The 14,372-nt window shown below is 39.0% G+C and overlaps 1 protein-coding gene across 2 annotated transcripts; it reads right to left on the reverse strand.

Annotated features, from left to right (window-relative positions):
* Positions 1–3,425: 3,425 nt before the first annotated feature.
* Positions 3,426–10,030, reverse strand: tdh (L-threonine dehydrogenase). Of its 2 annotated transcripts, XM_017455342.3 has the most exons (9): positions 9,880–10,030; positions 8,124–8,323; positions 7,926–7,968; positions 7,730–7,800; positions 7,104–7,253; positions 6,763–6,935; positions 6,567–6,657; positions 5,623–5,892; positions 3,426–5,394 (listed from the first exon to the last, which is right to left on the reverse strand). In XM_017455342.3, the coding sequence occupies exons 2-9, from the start codon at positions 8,311–8,313 to the stop codon at positions 5,255–5,257; spliced, it is 1,128 nt and encodes a 375-aa protein (XP_017310831.1). In that variant the 5' UTR covers positions 8,314–8,323; positions 9,880–10,030; the 3' UTR covers positions 3,426–5,254.
* Between the last annotated feature and the right edge of the window lie 4,342 nt (positions 10,031–14,372).

The raw sequence follows: 14,372 nt of genomic DNA on the forward strand, positions 1-14,372 counted from the left end.
GCTTCAACTCTGGCATGTTGGTGGGTTTCCTCATATGAACTGCTTGCTTCAGGTCCTTCCACAACATTTCTATTGGATTAAGCTCAGGACTTTGACTTGGCAATTCCAAAACATTAACTTCTTTAACTACATTTTATGCTTCTGTAACCATTCTTTGTTAGAATGACTCGTGTGTTTAGGGTCATTGTCTTGCTGCATGACAGATGTCCTGACCTTTTCCTTTAGAAATCGCTGGTATAATTCAGAATTCATTGTTCCATCACTGATGGCAAGTCGTCCTGTCCCATAACAGGCCCAAACCATGATACTATCACCACCATGTTTCACAGATAAGGATAAGGTTCTTATGCTGGAATGCAGTGTTTTCCTTTCTCCAAACATAATGCTTCACATTTAAACCACAAAGTTCTATTTTGGTCTCATCCATCCACAAAAATTTTTCCAGTAGTCTTCTGGCTTATCCGTGTGAGCTTTAGCAAACTGCAGAGGGGCAGCAGTGTTCTTTATGGAGTGCAGTGACTTGCTCCTGGCAACCTTGTCATGCACACCATTGTTGTTCAGTCTTCTACTGATGGTGTACTCATGAACATTAACATTAGCCAATGTGAGAGAGTCTTTAAGTTGCTTAGAAGTTACCGTGAGTGCCTTTGTGACTTCAGGGACTATTACACAGCTTGCTCTTGGAGTGATCTTTGGAGTGAAACACCTGACACTAATTTGACCTTCAAATTAACTACTAATCCAAGAGATTCACATACTTTTGGCACTCACAGCTATGTAATATTGGGATCATTTTCCTCAAGTATAATATGTTGTCTCATTAGTTTAAATAAAATCTGATTATGGTTTAGGTCATATTCATGGAGAAATATAGAAAATTCTACCTTTCAAACTTTCCAGCACCACTGTATTATGTACTACCTAAATATATTGTGTGTAGTTAAATGAGTAGGAAAATGGCCACATGCTGAAATTAAGCTTGTTTAAACTTATCTAAAAGAATATCTTTATATGACGGTGGAGGATGGTTTACTTGGGGTTCCCATAGCACAGGTTAACATGTATAAAACAAACAGCTGCACCACAGAGTGTTTTGGCATTTCCCACACAGACTAATCATGGGTCTGAGCCAGTGAGCTCTATGCACACCCAGCTTCTGTGTAATAGGCCTGCTGTAGTTTCTGCCTCTCCTATTGGGCAAACAGTGGGTGTGTGCAGCTTGCATAACACTTCATGCCAAACCAGGAAGCTTTTGGGAAATATAATAGCTCCATCCAACCATTACTCCTGCCCTTATCACAAGACTGTTTTGACTCTACTGTTTTGACTCTACAAAGCAGGTCTATGAAAATCAGTTGATTAGATTAGAAGGGTAGGTATGTCAATCATGTTATGGCATAAAAAAAGTAATAAACCATGCACAGAAAGACATCTAATGACAAGCTTTCCACACAAAACAGAAAAAGCATCCGGTATAAATATGCAAGCAACATTTTGGTCTATGCATTGATGTGAGTGTTTCCCTCTCACATATGTTGGTCAAATACAGTTCTGTAATGGTTTTACACCATTACAGAATTGAATAGAGTATATGAAGAATGATAATTTGTATGGGAAGTCACATCTATGATGCTGTCTGGCATGATTTAAAATAAATCTTAAAAATAGACACATTAGTTCCTTAGGAGTGAGCTCTAAATTCACTCTAGGGTTAAGGACAGAGGGTTAACAGTCTTCCACAATACACACTTGCATTCAAAAACTGATCATCAAAAAGCTTACAAATGAAAAGAATTGAAATGGTAATCAAACCACCAACCCTATGATTCATGGTCAACTTGCTCTACCACCTGCGCCACAGCCGCCCTGTTGGTATGTTGGTGTGTGTTGCGTGGAGTTTGCGTTCTCTCCGTGCTTTGGGGGTTGCCTCCCGGTTTCGTCTCCCAGTCCAAAGACATGCGTTGTAGTCTGATTGCCATTTCTAAATTGTCTGTAGTGTGTAAATGTGTGTGTGAATGTGTGTGATTGTGCCCTGTGATGAGTTGGCACCCCGTCTAGGGTATCCCCCACCTTGTGCCCCGAGTTCCTTGGGATAGGCCCCTAGTCGTCCCCGCGACCCTGTGTCGGTTAAGCAGTTTAGAAAATGAATGGATGGATGTAACATTATGTAACAGAAGGGGGAAAAGCTGCATTTTGTTTATTTTCATCTTTTTGCATTTCTGCCTGCTTGCCCATCTAACTAGAGTGTTTCCATTCAAATAATATACACCACAGGCAATATTTTATTAAAGAATTTCCAATTTAAGAAAGCTGTTAATCACTATAGCATTTGAAATGTTAAAATTTGATCATGTCTCCCAAAAATGACAACTTTTAAATACGGTTAAATACGTTAATACGGATAAAGCTTATTGTTATATAGAACAGAGGCATGATAAATACTACAATATAAAAACAATAAATTCATATTATTACTGTTTACATATTAATGTATACTTTTTGTGCTTGGAAAAAAAAAATCATGCTCAGCATTTCTAACATGTCTTGGGTAAATGAATCCAAATCACACAGCCCTCATGTAACACTCGACACAAACAAGACTGCCTTTAATTATTGCAGTCATGTGTCACACTGCACTTGGACGGGATTATTTAAGACTATTTGCCTGCCTTATCTCGCTCATGTTACACATGCTGCAGACGTTCTCCGGATCCTGTGGACCCAGGGATCTCTGGATCCCTGAGTGCAAGGAATAACTACCGTGTTCTCACATATCCAATAACTCAGAAGCCATCAGCGACTAAACACGAATGATGTTGCTGTTTGAAACATATAGTACTTTACTGGGACCACCAATATCTTGTACATAAAACATGCAGCCTGCTATGTAAGACAAATTTCATTTGGTAGGTTTGTAGCACATGTGTGAAACCACAACCGAAATGTAACCTGGAAGCCAGTGTTTGTTTTGGATATCACGATGGGGGAAAGGATTTAAGTCTATATACACACTATAGATAAGAACATTATGCAACCTAGCAGTCATTTGAACAGGTGCAGTGCAAATGAAAGCACAATCATACAGTTAGTCTTTGCTCTTGGGAACAATAACATCACACCTATTTAAACAATTTCATATCCTGCTTGATATGAAAAAAGCATGTGCTGTTATCGGCTGTCTAATCCTTACATAACGTTAGCTCTTTACAAAAAAAAATGACAATTTATGCAAAACATGTCCAACAATGGGTCGTCAACATCTTTATGTGCCATTCTGAAAGTTAAATTGAATGAATTCAGGCTCGATGTGAGATTTTAAGTTTGTTAGTATTAAAATAACACATACTATTAAACTAAATTAGAAAATAAATTTGACCACCTGTTTTTTGCGGTGTGTGTTTTCCCTTTTTAATTAAAAAAAGACATGGAGTCGTAAAATGTCTTTATTATTGCTGTTGTTGCAATCAAAGTGTGGTTTGTGAATCTTAACACAAAAGCTCTAGCACAAATTTCCCAGAAGTATTGAGATTGCATACAGAAGCTTTATTGTGCTTCTTGAAACACCTCTTTTTAAAAAAAAATAAAAATAATAATAATCTAGAAGCACCTCAGGAGACTGTCACTCATCAGGGAATTCACAGCAGTTGCTGAAAGTTGCCTATTTGCGGAGTCAAGACATAACCAACTCATTCAAGCATAATCGGGGGAAAAGGCTTTGATCACACATTTTATGATCACAAAATTGTGTTGCCAAGTAAAGAGGTTACCCTAACATTTTTAAGTACAAAAAGGTATGATTAATATGGCGAGCTCATATGGAAAACAAAAGATAAGCACTTATATGGAAAACAATGTCCATGTAGTTAAAAAAAAAAAGAAAGAAAGAAAGAGATACAAATGCATTACATTAAGTAGCTATTGGTGCAAGAGATCGAAGACAAATAAGCTCATTGCTTGTCAGCAAACACTAAATAAATAGATAAATACTACAGAAGAGGTGGAGAAAAAAAAAGAAAAGAAAATGCTAGTATTACTCCTGCTGGCCCCTGCTTCCATTTTACATTCACACACACACACACACACACACACACACATATATACAATTCTTATGGTAGCTCAGTGGTTAGGGCATTGGACAATTGATGGTAAGGTCATGAGTTCAAACTCAAGCACTGCCAAATTGCCCCTGCTGGGCCCTTGATAAAGACTGCTCAGTTGTATAAAAAGAGATGAATGTAACGTCCTTTTACTTACGTACGTCACTCTGGACAACACAGTCTTCCAAATTCTGTTAATGTAAATGCTTAGGCTTGTAGCCATAACTTGTACATGCATGTCGAACAGGCTGGACATAGCGATTTTATTGTGATGGGGAAACTTACGGAAAAATAATTAAACAATATACAGTAATTACCTTATTTGTAATTTGTTTAAGTGATTCATGTATTTCAGTGGTAAATCATATAGTTAAGCTAACATTTCGTAGCAGTCATCATCACTAACTTGTTTTTAACACTTGTTTTTCATTTCACAAAGCAGATTAACATGTTAAGTTGATATTACTGATATAGTCCACAAGTCCATTACGAGTTAGAACAGTTAGGAATAAGATGATGCTTCAATTATTCCAATAATGTTATCTGAATTAATAAAACACACTTAGCTAGATTTTGCCTAGCTATGTTAGCTGATTCTGGTATTAAAATGTACCGCATCTGACAATTTTTTTTTTTTAATCTATCCATTTGTTATTTTTTTAATGCAGGGTTAACAATTAGTTTGCAGGATGTTATTTGTTCAGGTTGGCCATAAGTGAAAGTTTCATGCGTTCGTGTTTAACTCACAGTAGGCATTTCTCAGTTAAAAGCATGCTAACACACGGTTGTGTTCAGACCGATCATTTAAGCAATGCAGCAAGACAACATTTTGCTCTATTACCGCATGGAAATTTCCACTCGAAACCAGTCCTTAACCCTGCCACTGAACATTATTCGTTTTCATTTCCTTTACCATTTATAAAAGATTTTTAGGGGGTGGGGGTGGGCACTTGGTAACTGTTCTTGGCATACAAGAATTGACATTCACCGTTAATTTGAGTGAAAAATCTCTTATCCAGTTTCTTCCAAATAATCCAGGCACAGAAGAGACAGAGAGCAAATAATTATTTACAGACCAGGGATCTCTGTTCTCCGAGTCTATCAGTCTTTATATGTATATAATATGTATGTACAAGCTCCTATTTCTTGGACTTGATTCAGCTGACTTGGGCAACCTGGGACTCTGAACCAATGAAGTTGAGCATTGTCTGAACCAACTCCGGCAGGTCGTAGTCATGTTTCCACCTCCAGTCATTGCGTGCGTTAGAGTCATCGAAGTTCATGGGCCAACTGTCAGCTATACAGGGAAAAAAATAAATAAATAAATCACACATCAAGAAGATTAATAGATCTAGATCTCTCATATGACAAACATAATGGTAAAAAAATAAAATAAAATAAATAAATAAATAAATAAATAAATAAATAAACAAACAAACAAACAAACAAACAAACTCAATTCAGGTTTCACACTTGAATGAAACACTGTATAAATTACAGGTATGTTGGCCAGCTTGACTCGTACCTATTGCCTGTCTTACAGGATCGATTTTGTACGTGATTTGCAGGTCAGGCAGCTGTTTCTGGACCTCCTGCGCCAGTTCATCAGGAGTGAAGCTCATGGCGTTGATGTTGTAAGTGCGCATGGACAGCGTCTCAGCTGGGGCTTCCATGACCTCGAGCGTAGCCCGCAAACAGTCGTCAATGTACATCATAGGAAGCCGCGTGTCTGGCTTCAAGTTGCACTCAAACTTGCCGGTCTTGACAGCATCATGGAATATCTGCACAGCGTAATCTGAAGATCAAAGACAGACCAAGACTTAGAATGATGCACCATTTTCCATCATAATACATTCTTAGCCATTTGTACAATGGCATTCCCATCCTTGATAATCATAGCAGCAAATTTGAGGATGCACATGTAAGGTATAGGCTAAATGCTTGGGCTGATATTTTATCAGCACAGCTAAAAATACTTGCAGGGAGTAGCATTGTGTGAGACATACATCACAAGCCATAAGCATTAGCCTAAAGTACACATATAGCACAAATGTGAGTACGGGTGTAAACATCAGATCTTCATTTGATATGATTTCAAATTTAACTGATGAAGCAACAAGTTGATATTTGACAACACTGGATCTGCTATGATACAATACAATACGATTCAATCTCGTGGTTCCAATCAATGTGTGATCAACTTTGTTCAGAGTAGGACTACAGTTCATTTGTAGAGGACTATTTATTTTAAAGTATTGGAATCACAGCCAAATCATATTGTACATTAGCCTAATAAAGTATTTACACATTAGTTTAAAAATCTTTTTTTTTTTTAACACATCATCTGTTTGTCTTTTTTCGTAATATGTGATTTATTATTGTTGCATTGATTAATTTCAGTTGTTGCCTTTTAAATGGATGCATATCGTCAGATCATTACACTTCTAGTTGCGACTGAGGCTACTGTACCTGTCGTGCCTCCGCCTGGCTGGGAATCTGCAGAGATTATACCAGGGTACCGCAGACAGCGGAAGTCAAGACCATACCGGTGATGGTAATACTATGGATGAAAGAAAGAATGGTTGAGAAGGAATTAAGGTTGACTGACCGATATTCTGAGCTATCGTGACGAGGTGAATATAGAATGCATGCATGTATGCATTACCTCGCCCATTAGCTCAGCATGGACCTTGGAAACACCATATATGGTACGAGGTCGCTGCACACAAAGATCAGGAGTCGGGTTACGTGGGGAAGTTGGGCCAAAGGCACCAATCGTGCTAGGAACAAACAGTCGAAGCCCATGCTCAGCAGCAATGTCCAAGATGTTGTGAAGACCTGAGAACATAGACAATTGCACATGTTTAGCAAGAAAAATTTAAACTTACATTTAATAAATAAAAATAAAAAAATGAACATTTATGTAAAATAACAATTTTAAGCTTCTTATTATACTGAATGATAGAAATGATAAGTGATTATTATAAGTGAAAAACCCAGACATACCAGTTATGTTGACAGCCCGGGCCAGGGCTACATTAGCTTCCCCAACAGCACTGAGAAGAGCACTGTAATGCACCACCCAGGTGATCCGGTTGTTGACAACAATCTCTCTCAAGTTTTTATAGTCCAAAATGTCCGAGTAGATAAAGGGGCCTGTAAAGAGGTCAAGAAATATGCCACTTCCATAATCAGAACTCATGTCTTCTTGTTTTATGCTGAGCAGTCAGATGACTTATATAATACAGATGCCAGTGTAGCAAACTATCCAAGTTGCCTTTCTGGCAAAACACACAACTCTTAGAAGTACAAAGGCATGAGTTAGACTGGTAAGCCACAGGCAGTTTTTTTAAATAAACAGCTATAAACATAAGTACCTGTAGTGCAGGTGTATAATTGCTATTAAAATGTTCCACGCAAACTGCTTTCTACGTTTTGAATAAGACAAATGTGACCTAGAATACATTAAAAATAAACTGTATTTTCAACAGTCATACTATCAGGAATTGTTGCAAAGGCTGCTTTGTTTATACTGGTAACCATAGAAAGGCAGTGAAAGACCTGCTCTCGGAGCTTTGAGACTCTAGCAGACTACAGTTACATGAGAGAAAGAAACCAAAGACAGCACTTACCACTGTGAAACACATGGGTGGGAGGCTTCCTGATATCTGAAAGGATCACATTGTTTTTTCCAAACCTTTTCCTGTTAATCAAAGCCAAGCTTCAGGTTAATTTTCCCAGAGAACCCAAAACTGAGAACAATTTTATATTGACCTGGACAATTATACACTTGTTACTCACAAACCCAGCATGCACATCCATCCTTACCTTAACAATTTGGCAAGCCCAACACCTAGTTGCCCGAGGCCACCTACAAGGGAATGAAAAAGCAGAACAATCAATCAGGAATATCAGGAAAGTTGTAAAGGCCACTAGTTGTGCAAGCTGATATCCAATAACCAACAGAACGGTTGAGCATGATTCATGAAATTTGGCAATGGCAAATATACTGAGTGTTAGTCATACCTGTAATAAGGACCTTTGGGTGATCTGTTTCAGAAAAGGACACAGAGTGAAAGCTGGCATCTGATGCATTCGTCACTTGACGGGGGGAGAAACTGACATGACGCACAGCCACTGCTGAAACCTGGCAGCCACATCCAGGGGTCAGAAGGGCTTTCTTTGCCACCTTAGTCAAAGCACGGACTACTGGCATCTTCAGTTAACTATGAATAAAAACGTTTTTTAAAAAAAGAAAAAAAGTAGTTATTGGGAGCCATGTTAAGTAAAGGACCACATACAACTAGCTATACATTATTAGTACAGCAAATTATGAAACATTTATTTATAATTTTATATACACAATTCTAGAGAATAAGGTAAGCAGTTATCACCAAACTACTTTAAGAAAAGGTAGTCTTGCTAAACAATTTTATTTTTATTCAGTCTGGTCTGTCTAGCTGCCAAATCACATCGGGTAGTCCATCTTTATCAACTGGTTATTTTCTAGCTTCCTTATAACTTGAAAAGAAAGTCTTGAGATTTTCTAATTACTTTATTTATTTTGTTGTGTTATTTTCTTTCAAATAGCGTGACTAAAAATATCAAGCTATTGTTTTTAAATAGTGGCTTCCGTTCTACTAGGTATTACAAGCTGGCACAATTACAAAATGGCTACCCGCTTGACCAGCTCTGGCAGTGCTGGTTGACCCGTTGACCAGTTTTGCGAGCGTGTATCAGGTCAAACAGAGCTGCATTTTTCAACAGGTCTTATAAAAGATAGAAACTGCTGATAGACTCTGACACAGAGAAAACCGACGCCGTATACCGAAAGCTTATCGCGTCTGTTTGGCAGTTGAAGGCTGAGAGGTGGGGTGGCCAAGTATCTATACTGCCCTACCTTCGCGAGCGACCAATCATCGCGCAAGACAGACGTCATTAGGCAGCGCAAGTGACGTCAAGTGTCCGACTCTGGTCACGTGAGGCAACTACGCTGCTTAGCGATGCTGCAGTTTAAATGGAGACATGCGAGTGGAAACGAATTCTGTGCGATTATTGCAAAGATGTACATTAAAATGACAGCACCTTGAGTCTTAAACAGAGACGTGAGTTACATCTCTATAAAGAGTACTAAAGACTCAAATAATGCGAGCAGCGACACACGGTGTTACGATTCTAATGTACATGCAGTGTTAGTAGTGTTGGAGCATTCAAGTGGGATTCAGGAAATAAATAAATAACTCGATTAGAAACCCGCACATAGATTCAAGTCGGTGCTAGGTTCACAGGGCGTCATCTTCATCCCAAGCACTCAAAGTTAGCCATACACTATTTTATCCTACAGCAAGGCCACAGTTTCACTTGCTTCTCTTCCTGAATAGGCGCGCGCACAGACACAGAGAGGGAGAGAGACCAACCCCTCCCTCCTTAGCACACCGCCACATGACTTTTTTCGAAATGATTCAAAAATAGATTCGTTCATTTTGCTGAACGAGATACAATGATCCGAACTACCCATCATTAGAAACCACTGCGCTGTGGCACGCGATGCGTTTGCTAAGCGAACCCAATGTTGTTCGTAGCCATGGCTACTAAAAAATATGAACAGTAAAGCTGAAGCTGAAATAAGACAGGCATTCAAATAGAAATGATGTTAATGAGATTCCACAGCTATCTGCAGGCATTTCAAACAATTCATTCACATGTAGTATTTCCTAATCATGTTAAACCTTATATAACTCATTTAAAAACAGCAGATTTCTACAAATAGTATTTTGCTTACCAATAAGCTAGTTTTAAATGATAAAGAGTGTCAGATGCTTTCCTCACGCTGCTCCTTTAACTGGACTTCTCCGTACTGACTTATCTCTTCCGACAGTTGCATCAGCTAGCGAGAGGAGGTTATATATCAGCAGCCAGCTGGGTTTAAGCGAAGCCGGTTCTCGCTCTGATTGGTCGCACAGCGAAGGCGCGGTCTTTACTCCTGGCCACACCTACTTGACGTCACTGAAATGTAAGCGCGCGTGTCTGCTGTCGGGCCCAGCAAGCAACGTGGTGCCACATGTTGACTCTCATGCGTTCTGCCATTAAACACATGACTATGAGTCTGTCTGCTGAAGTGGACGAAAGGAAAGAAAATGCAAAGACAATTCAAACCCAGAAGAATCAAATGCTTCTTAAATCGAACATGCGTCATCTTATGTGTCCTTGGATTTAGTGCAGGATAACCATATTTAAACTGTTGAGCATAGTTTTACATACTGAAAAGTACCACCACCACCACCACCCTAAAAAAAGGAAAGAAAGAATGAAAGAAACGAAAGAGGGGTTTCATTTATGAAAGGGAAATTCTTTGGTAAAAATGTGACATTTTTGTATCCTCCCATTCTTAACCTATCAAAGTTATTCTAAAAATCTGAGCAAAAAAAAAAAGAAACATTATTTGGTTAACACATAACTAGGGCTGTGTAGTAGTGGTAAAAAAAAAAAAAAAGTCACCTTCACTGTCTTACAGTTATTCAAATTATTAAAGAATTATTCAACCCCCATTTAAAATCAGGTTTATTGTAAAAATTTACAGACTTTCAGCTGTTTGCAATGAACAAATCAAACAAAAGCAACGAATGCTTCAAGTGCTTTCACCAAATTCAACTGGAAATGCAAGTTATAATGATTCCTCCAGTTTCAAAATTATTCAACCCCCACAATAGAAAACCCTTACAACAGCATAAATATGCTAAACAGGTGTTGTCTCAAGCACACCTGATGCAACTAATCAAGGGCTTCATTAGCTGCACCAGGTGTGCTTGAGCTGGAACACACAAAATACCTGAACTGGATAGGGGCAGAAAATGTATTAAATAACTGGACAAGGCATATAAATGAAGCTATCAATGGCTGCAACCAGATTTCTGAGAAGGCACGTTGTAAAAAACACTTGAGTGACTGCAAAAGACCTGCAGCAAGAAGCACTGAGGTTTCAGGGAGTACAGTACAGTACTTACTAAACGCAGAAGGTTTCCATGCCAGAACTCCAAGACATACATTACTACTGACCCAAAAGCACGAGAACAGTCAGCTCAAAACCATATAAATAAGCCACAGAAGTTTTGGGATTCTGTTCTGTGGCGCAATTAAATAAAATTGGAACTTTTCGGCATGACGGATCAGCAGTATGTCTGGAGGAAGAAGAATGAAGAAAGAACACTCTATCCACTGTCAAGCATGGTGGTGGCTCGGTGATGCTCTGGGGCTGCTTTGCATCCTCTGGCACTGGAAACCTGCAGCATGGGGGAAGGCAAGATGGATTCATTGAAGTATCATAACAGCAAAAAGGTGCTCTACAAAGTACTAAAGATGCTTGCCCTGAAGGGGTTGAATAATTTTGAAACTGGAGGTGTCATTATAAGTTGCATTTTTGGTTGAAATTGGGGAAAGACCTTGAAGCATTTGTTGTGTTGAACTATTTCAATTGCTTTTGTTTGATTTGTTCATTGCAAACAGCTGAAAGTCTGTCAATTTTTACAATAAACGTGATTTGCAGTGGGGGTTGAATCATTTTGATTGCAACTGTATGTATGTGTCATGAATCTCAAGAAGCATAAGAATAAAAGCAAAAGAAAATGAAGAAAGTGGCCTATTTTTAGTACACCTGCTATTGTACACATAGACCCCAAACAGACAACACAAAGACCTACATTTTGTGTTCTGGTTCTTTCACCTGATATGATCTAATCATGTGTGGTCAGAAGCTTTTATCCCAGTGAAGTGGGGAGAGCTAACCTCATTGTAACTGGACAGTTGAAGATTAAAAAAAGACCAGGCGAAGTTTCTTCCAATTTTCAGCTGTCCAGTTTAGGTGACTCTGTGCCCTCAGATCCCTGTTCTTGGTTGATGGATTATTCTGCTATTGTAGTCCATCTGCCTCAAGGTTTGACGTCATCTCATTCTGAGATGGTTTTCTGCACACTATGGTTGTAAAGTGTGGATATTTGAGTTACTGTAGCCTTCCTTTCAGCTCAAAACAGTCAAGGTCTTTCTCCTTTGATTGACCTGTCTTATCAAAAAGGTGTTTCTGCCCACAGAACTACCAAACACTGGAGATTTCCCCTAACACTATTCTATGTAAACTCCTAGACTGTTGTGCATGAAAATCTCAGCGTAACTGAGATCACATTCTGATGTTTGATGTGAATATTAGGTGACACTCCTGCCTTGTATCTGCTTGATTTTACGTGTTGCTGCCATATGACTGGCTGATTGGATAATTGTATCAATGAGAAGGTGTGCAAATGTTCCTAATAAAGTGGCCAGTTAGTGATATACACTAAGCAAATCTCTAAGAGAGTTCACTGGCCACTGATTGATTTAAACACTATAATGCGTATATGAATCAAATGATTTTGTATATTAATGGCTTCTTAATGTACAGTAAACAGGGTTATTTAGGGAAGAAACACAATTTTAAAGTGTTGCAAAACACAGAATTGCAAGAATAAGCCAACAAAACTTTCCAAAAACAAACTGTTAAATGACTCACTCCACCATATTTCACACAGGAAGCATGGTCTGAGGGCATACTATTGATTACTGCTTGAAGTCAAGTGGTAGTTTTTTCAACCTGCTCATATTAAAAAGGCTACGTGACGGCTCAAATTCCAAAAAAGAAATAGAAAAGAATGAAGATGTAGTCAGAACAGCCAAGGTGAACGCGTGCCAGTGAGAAAGTGGAGACCGCCTCAAGAACAATGAGGTACGTGAGCACGCACACTGCTCAAATGGTTCCTCGCACTGCGCACTCCCCTCCCCCAAAGGAAAAACTAACAGCCAGTTCTAAACTGAGCACTTCTTCCTCCTTCTGGCCTTACTGTACTGTTACTGTAGCCTTCCTGCCAGCTCAGAACAGTCCAGCCATTCTCCTCTGACCTGACATCAGCAAGGCATTTCTGCACAGAACCGCTGCTCACTGGATGTTGTGTGTGTGTGTATTTTTGCACCATTCTACATAAGTAAGATCAGTAGTTCAGAGCTCTGTAGTTTTGTGAAATATTCAAACCAGCCTACCTGACACCACCAACAGTCAAAGTCACTGAAATCACATTTTCACCCCATTCTGATGTTTGAAATAAACTCCTCAAGTGAAGCTCCTCACCTGTATCTGCATGATTTTATGCCTTGTGCTGCTGCCATATATTTGGCCATGGGGGTGTGTGTGTATGCAGTGGATATAAACATTCTACACATCCCTGTTAAAATGGCAGGTATTTGTGAAGTAAAAAATATAACCAGATCTTTTTCCACATTTTATGTGATATAGCAAAACATTCAATTTAAATGAAAAACAGATGCAAATATTTTAGGGATGAAAAAGAAAAAAAAAAAAGAGACAATAACCTGCTTGCTCAAGTATGCACACCACTTAACTAATACTTTGTTAAAGCACATTTTTCTTGTAATACAGCACTAAGGCTTTTTGGGTAAGAGTTGGCTGACTTAGCACGTCTTGATTCGGGAGTTTTATTTCACTCTTCCGTGCAAAAACGCTCCAGATCGATCACATTTCTAGAGGATCTCCTGTGCACAGCTCTCTTCAAGTCATTCCCCATATTTTTGATAGGATTTAGATCTGGACTCTGGACCATTCCAAAATGTCATTCTTCTTCTTCTGAAGCCATTCCTTTGTTGACTTGGATTTGTGCTTTGGGTCATTATTATGCTGGAAGGTACATTCTTTTCTTCATTTTCAGCTGTTTAACAGAGGCCTATAAGTTTTGTGCCAAAATAGATTGGGATTTGGAGCTATTAATGTTTCCGTCTATCCTGACTACAGCCCCAGTCCCAGATGAAAATAAGCAGCCCCACAGAATGATGCTGCCACCACCATGCTACACTGTGGGTATGATGATAAGCTCTCTTGTTTTTGCAACAAACAGATCGTTCAGAATTATACCCCAAAAGTTCTACCTTGGTCTCATCAGATGATGACCCAGTTTGCCACATAATTTGGGGTAATATAGGCTGACTACATGAGAAAAGCCTTCCATCTAGCTACCCTACCCCATAGTCCAGACATGTGAAGAATAGAAGGGATGGCCGTCACATGCAGGGAGTGCCCTGTACTTGCCAGAAATTCCTGCAGCTCCTTTAATGTTAGTGTAAATCTCTTGTGAAGCCTCCCGGATAAACTTTCATCTTGTTTTTTCAGATTTTCAGACAGAGACATCCTGTTCTTGTTAATGTTACATGGTCCTTTTGTGCACTTGTTGATGATGAGGG

This window comes from Ictalurus punctatus, chromosome 25, assembly GCF_001660625.3.
Source record: "Ictalurus punctatus breed USDA103 chromosome 25, Coco_2.0, whole genome shotgun sequence".
NCBI lineage: Eukaryota > Metazoa > Chordata > Actinopteri > Siluriformes > Ictaluridae > Ictalurus > Ictalurus punctatus.

Bases quoted from the DNA above. Each gene is read 5' to 3' on its own strand.
- tdh (XM_017455342.3), bottom strand. From the start codon at position 8,313: ATGCCAGTAGTCCGTGCTTTGACTAAGGTGGCAAAGAAAGCCCTTCTG. The intron at 7,801-7,925 runs GTAAGGATGGAT...TTTGATTAACAG, and splicing joins GGGCTTGCCAAATTGTTAAG to GAAAAGGTTTGGAAAAAACA. The intron at 5,893-6,566 runs GTACAGTAGCCT...TTTGATCTTCAG, and splicing joins GCCAGGCGGAGGCACGACAG to ATTACGCTGTGCAGATATTC.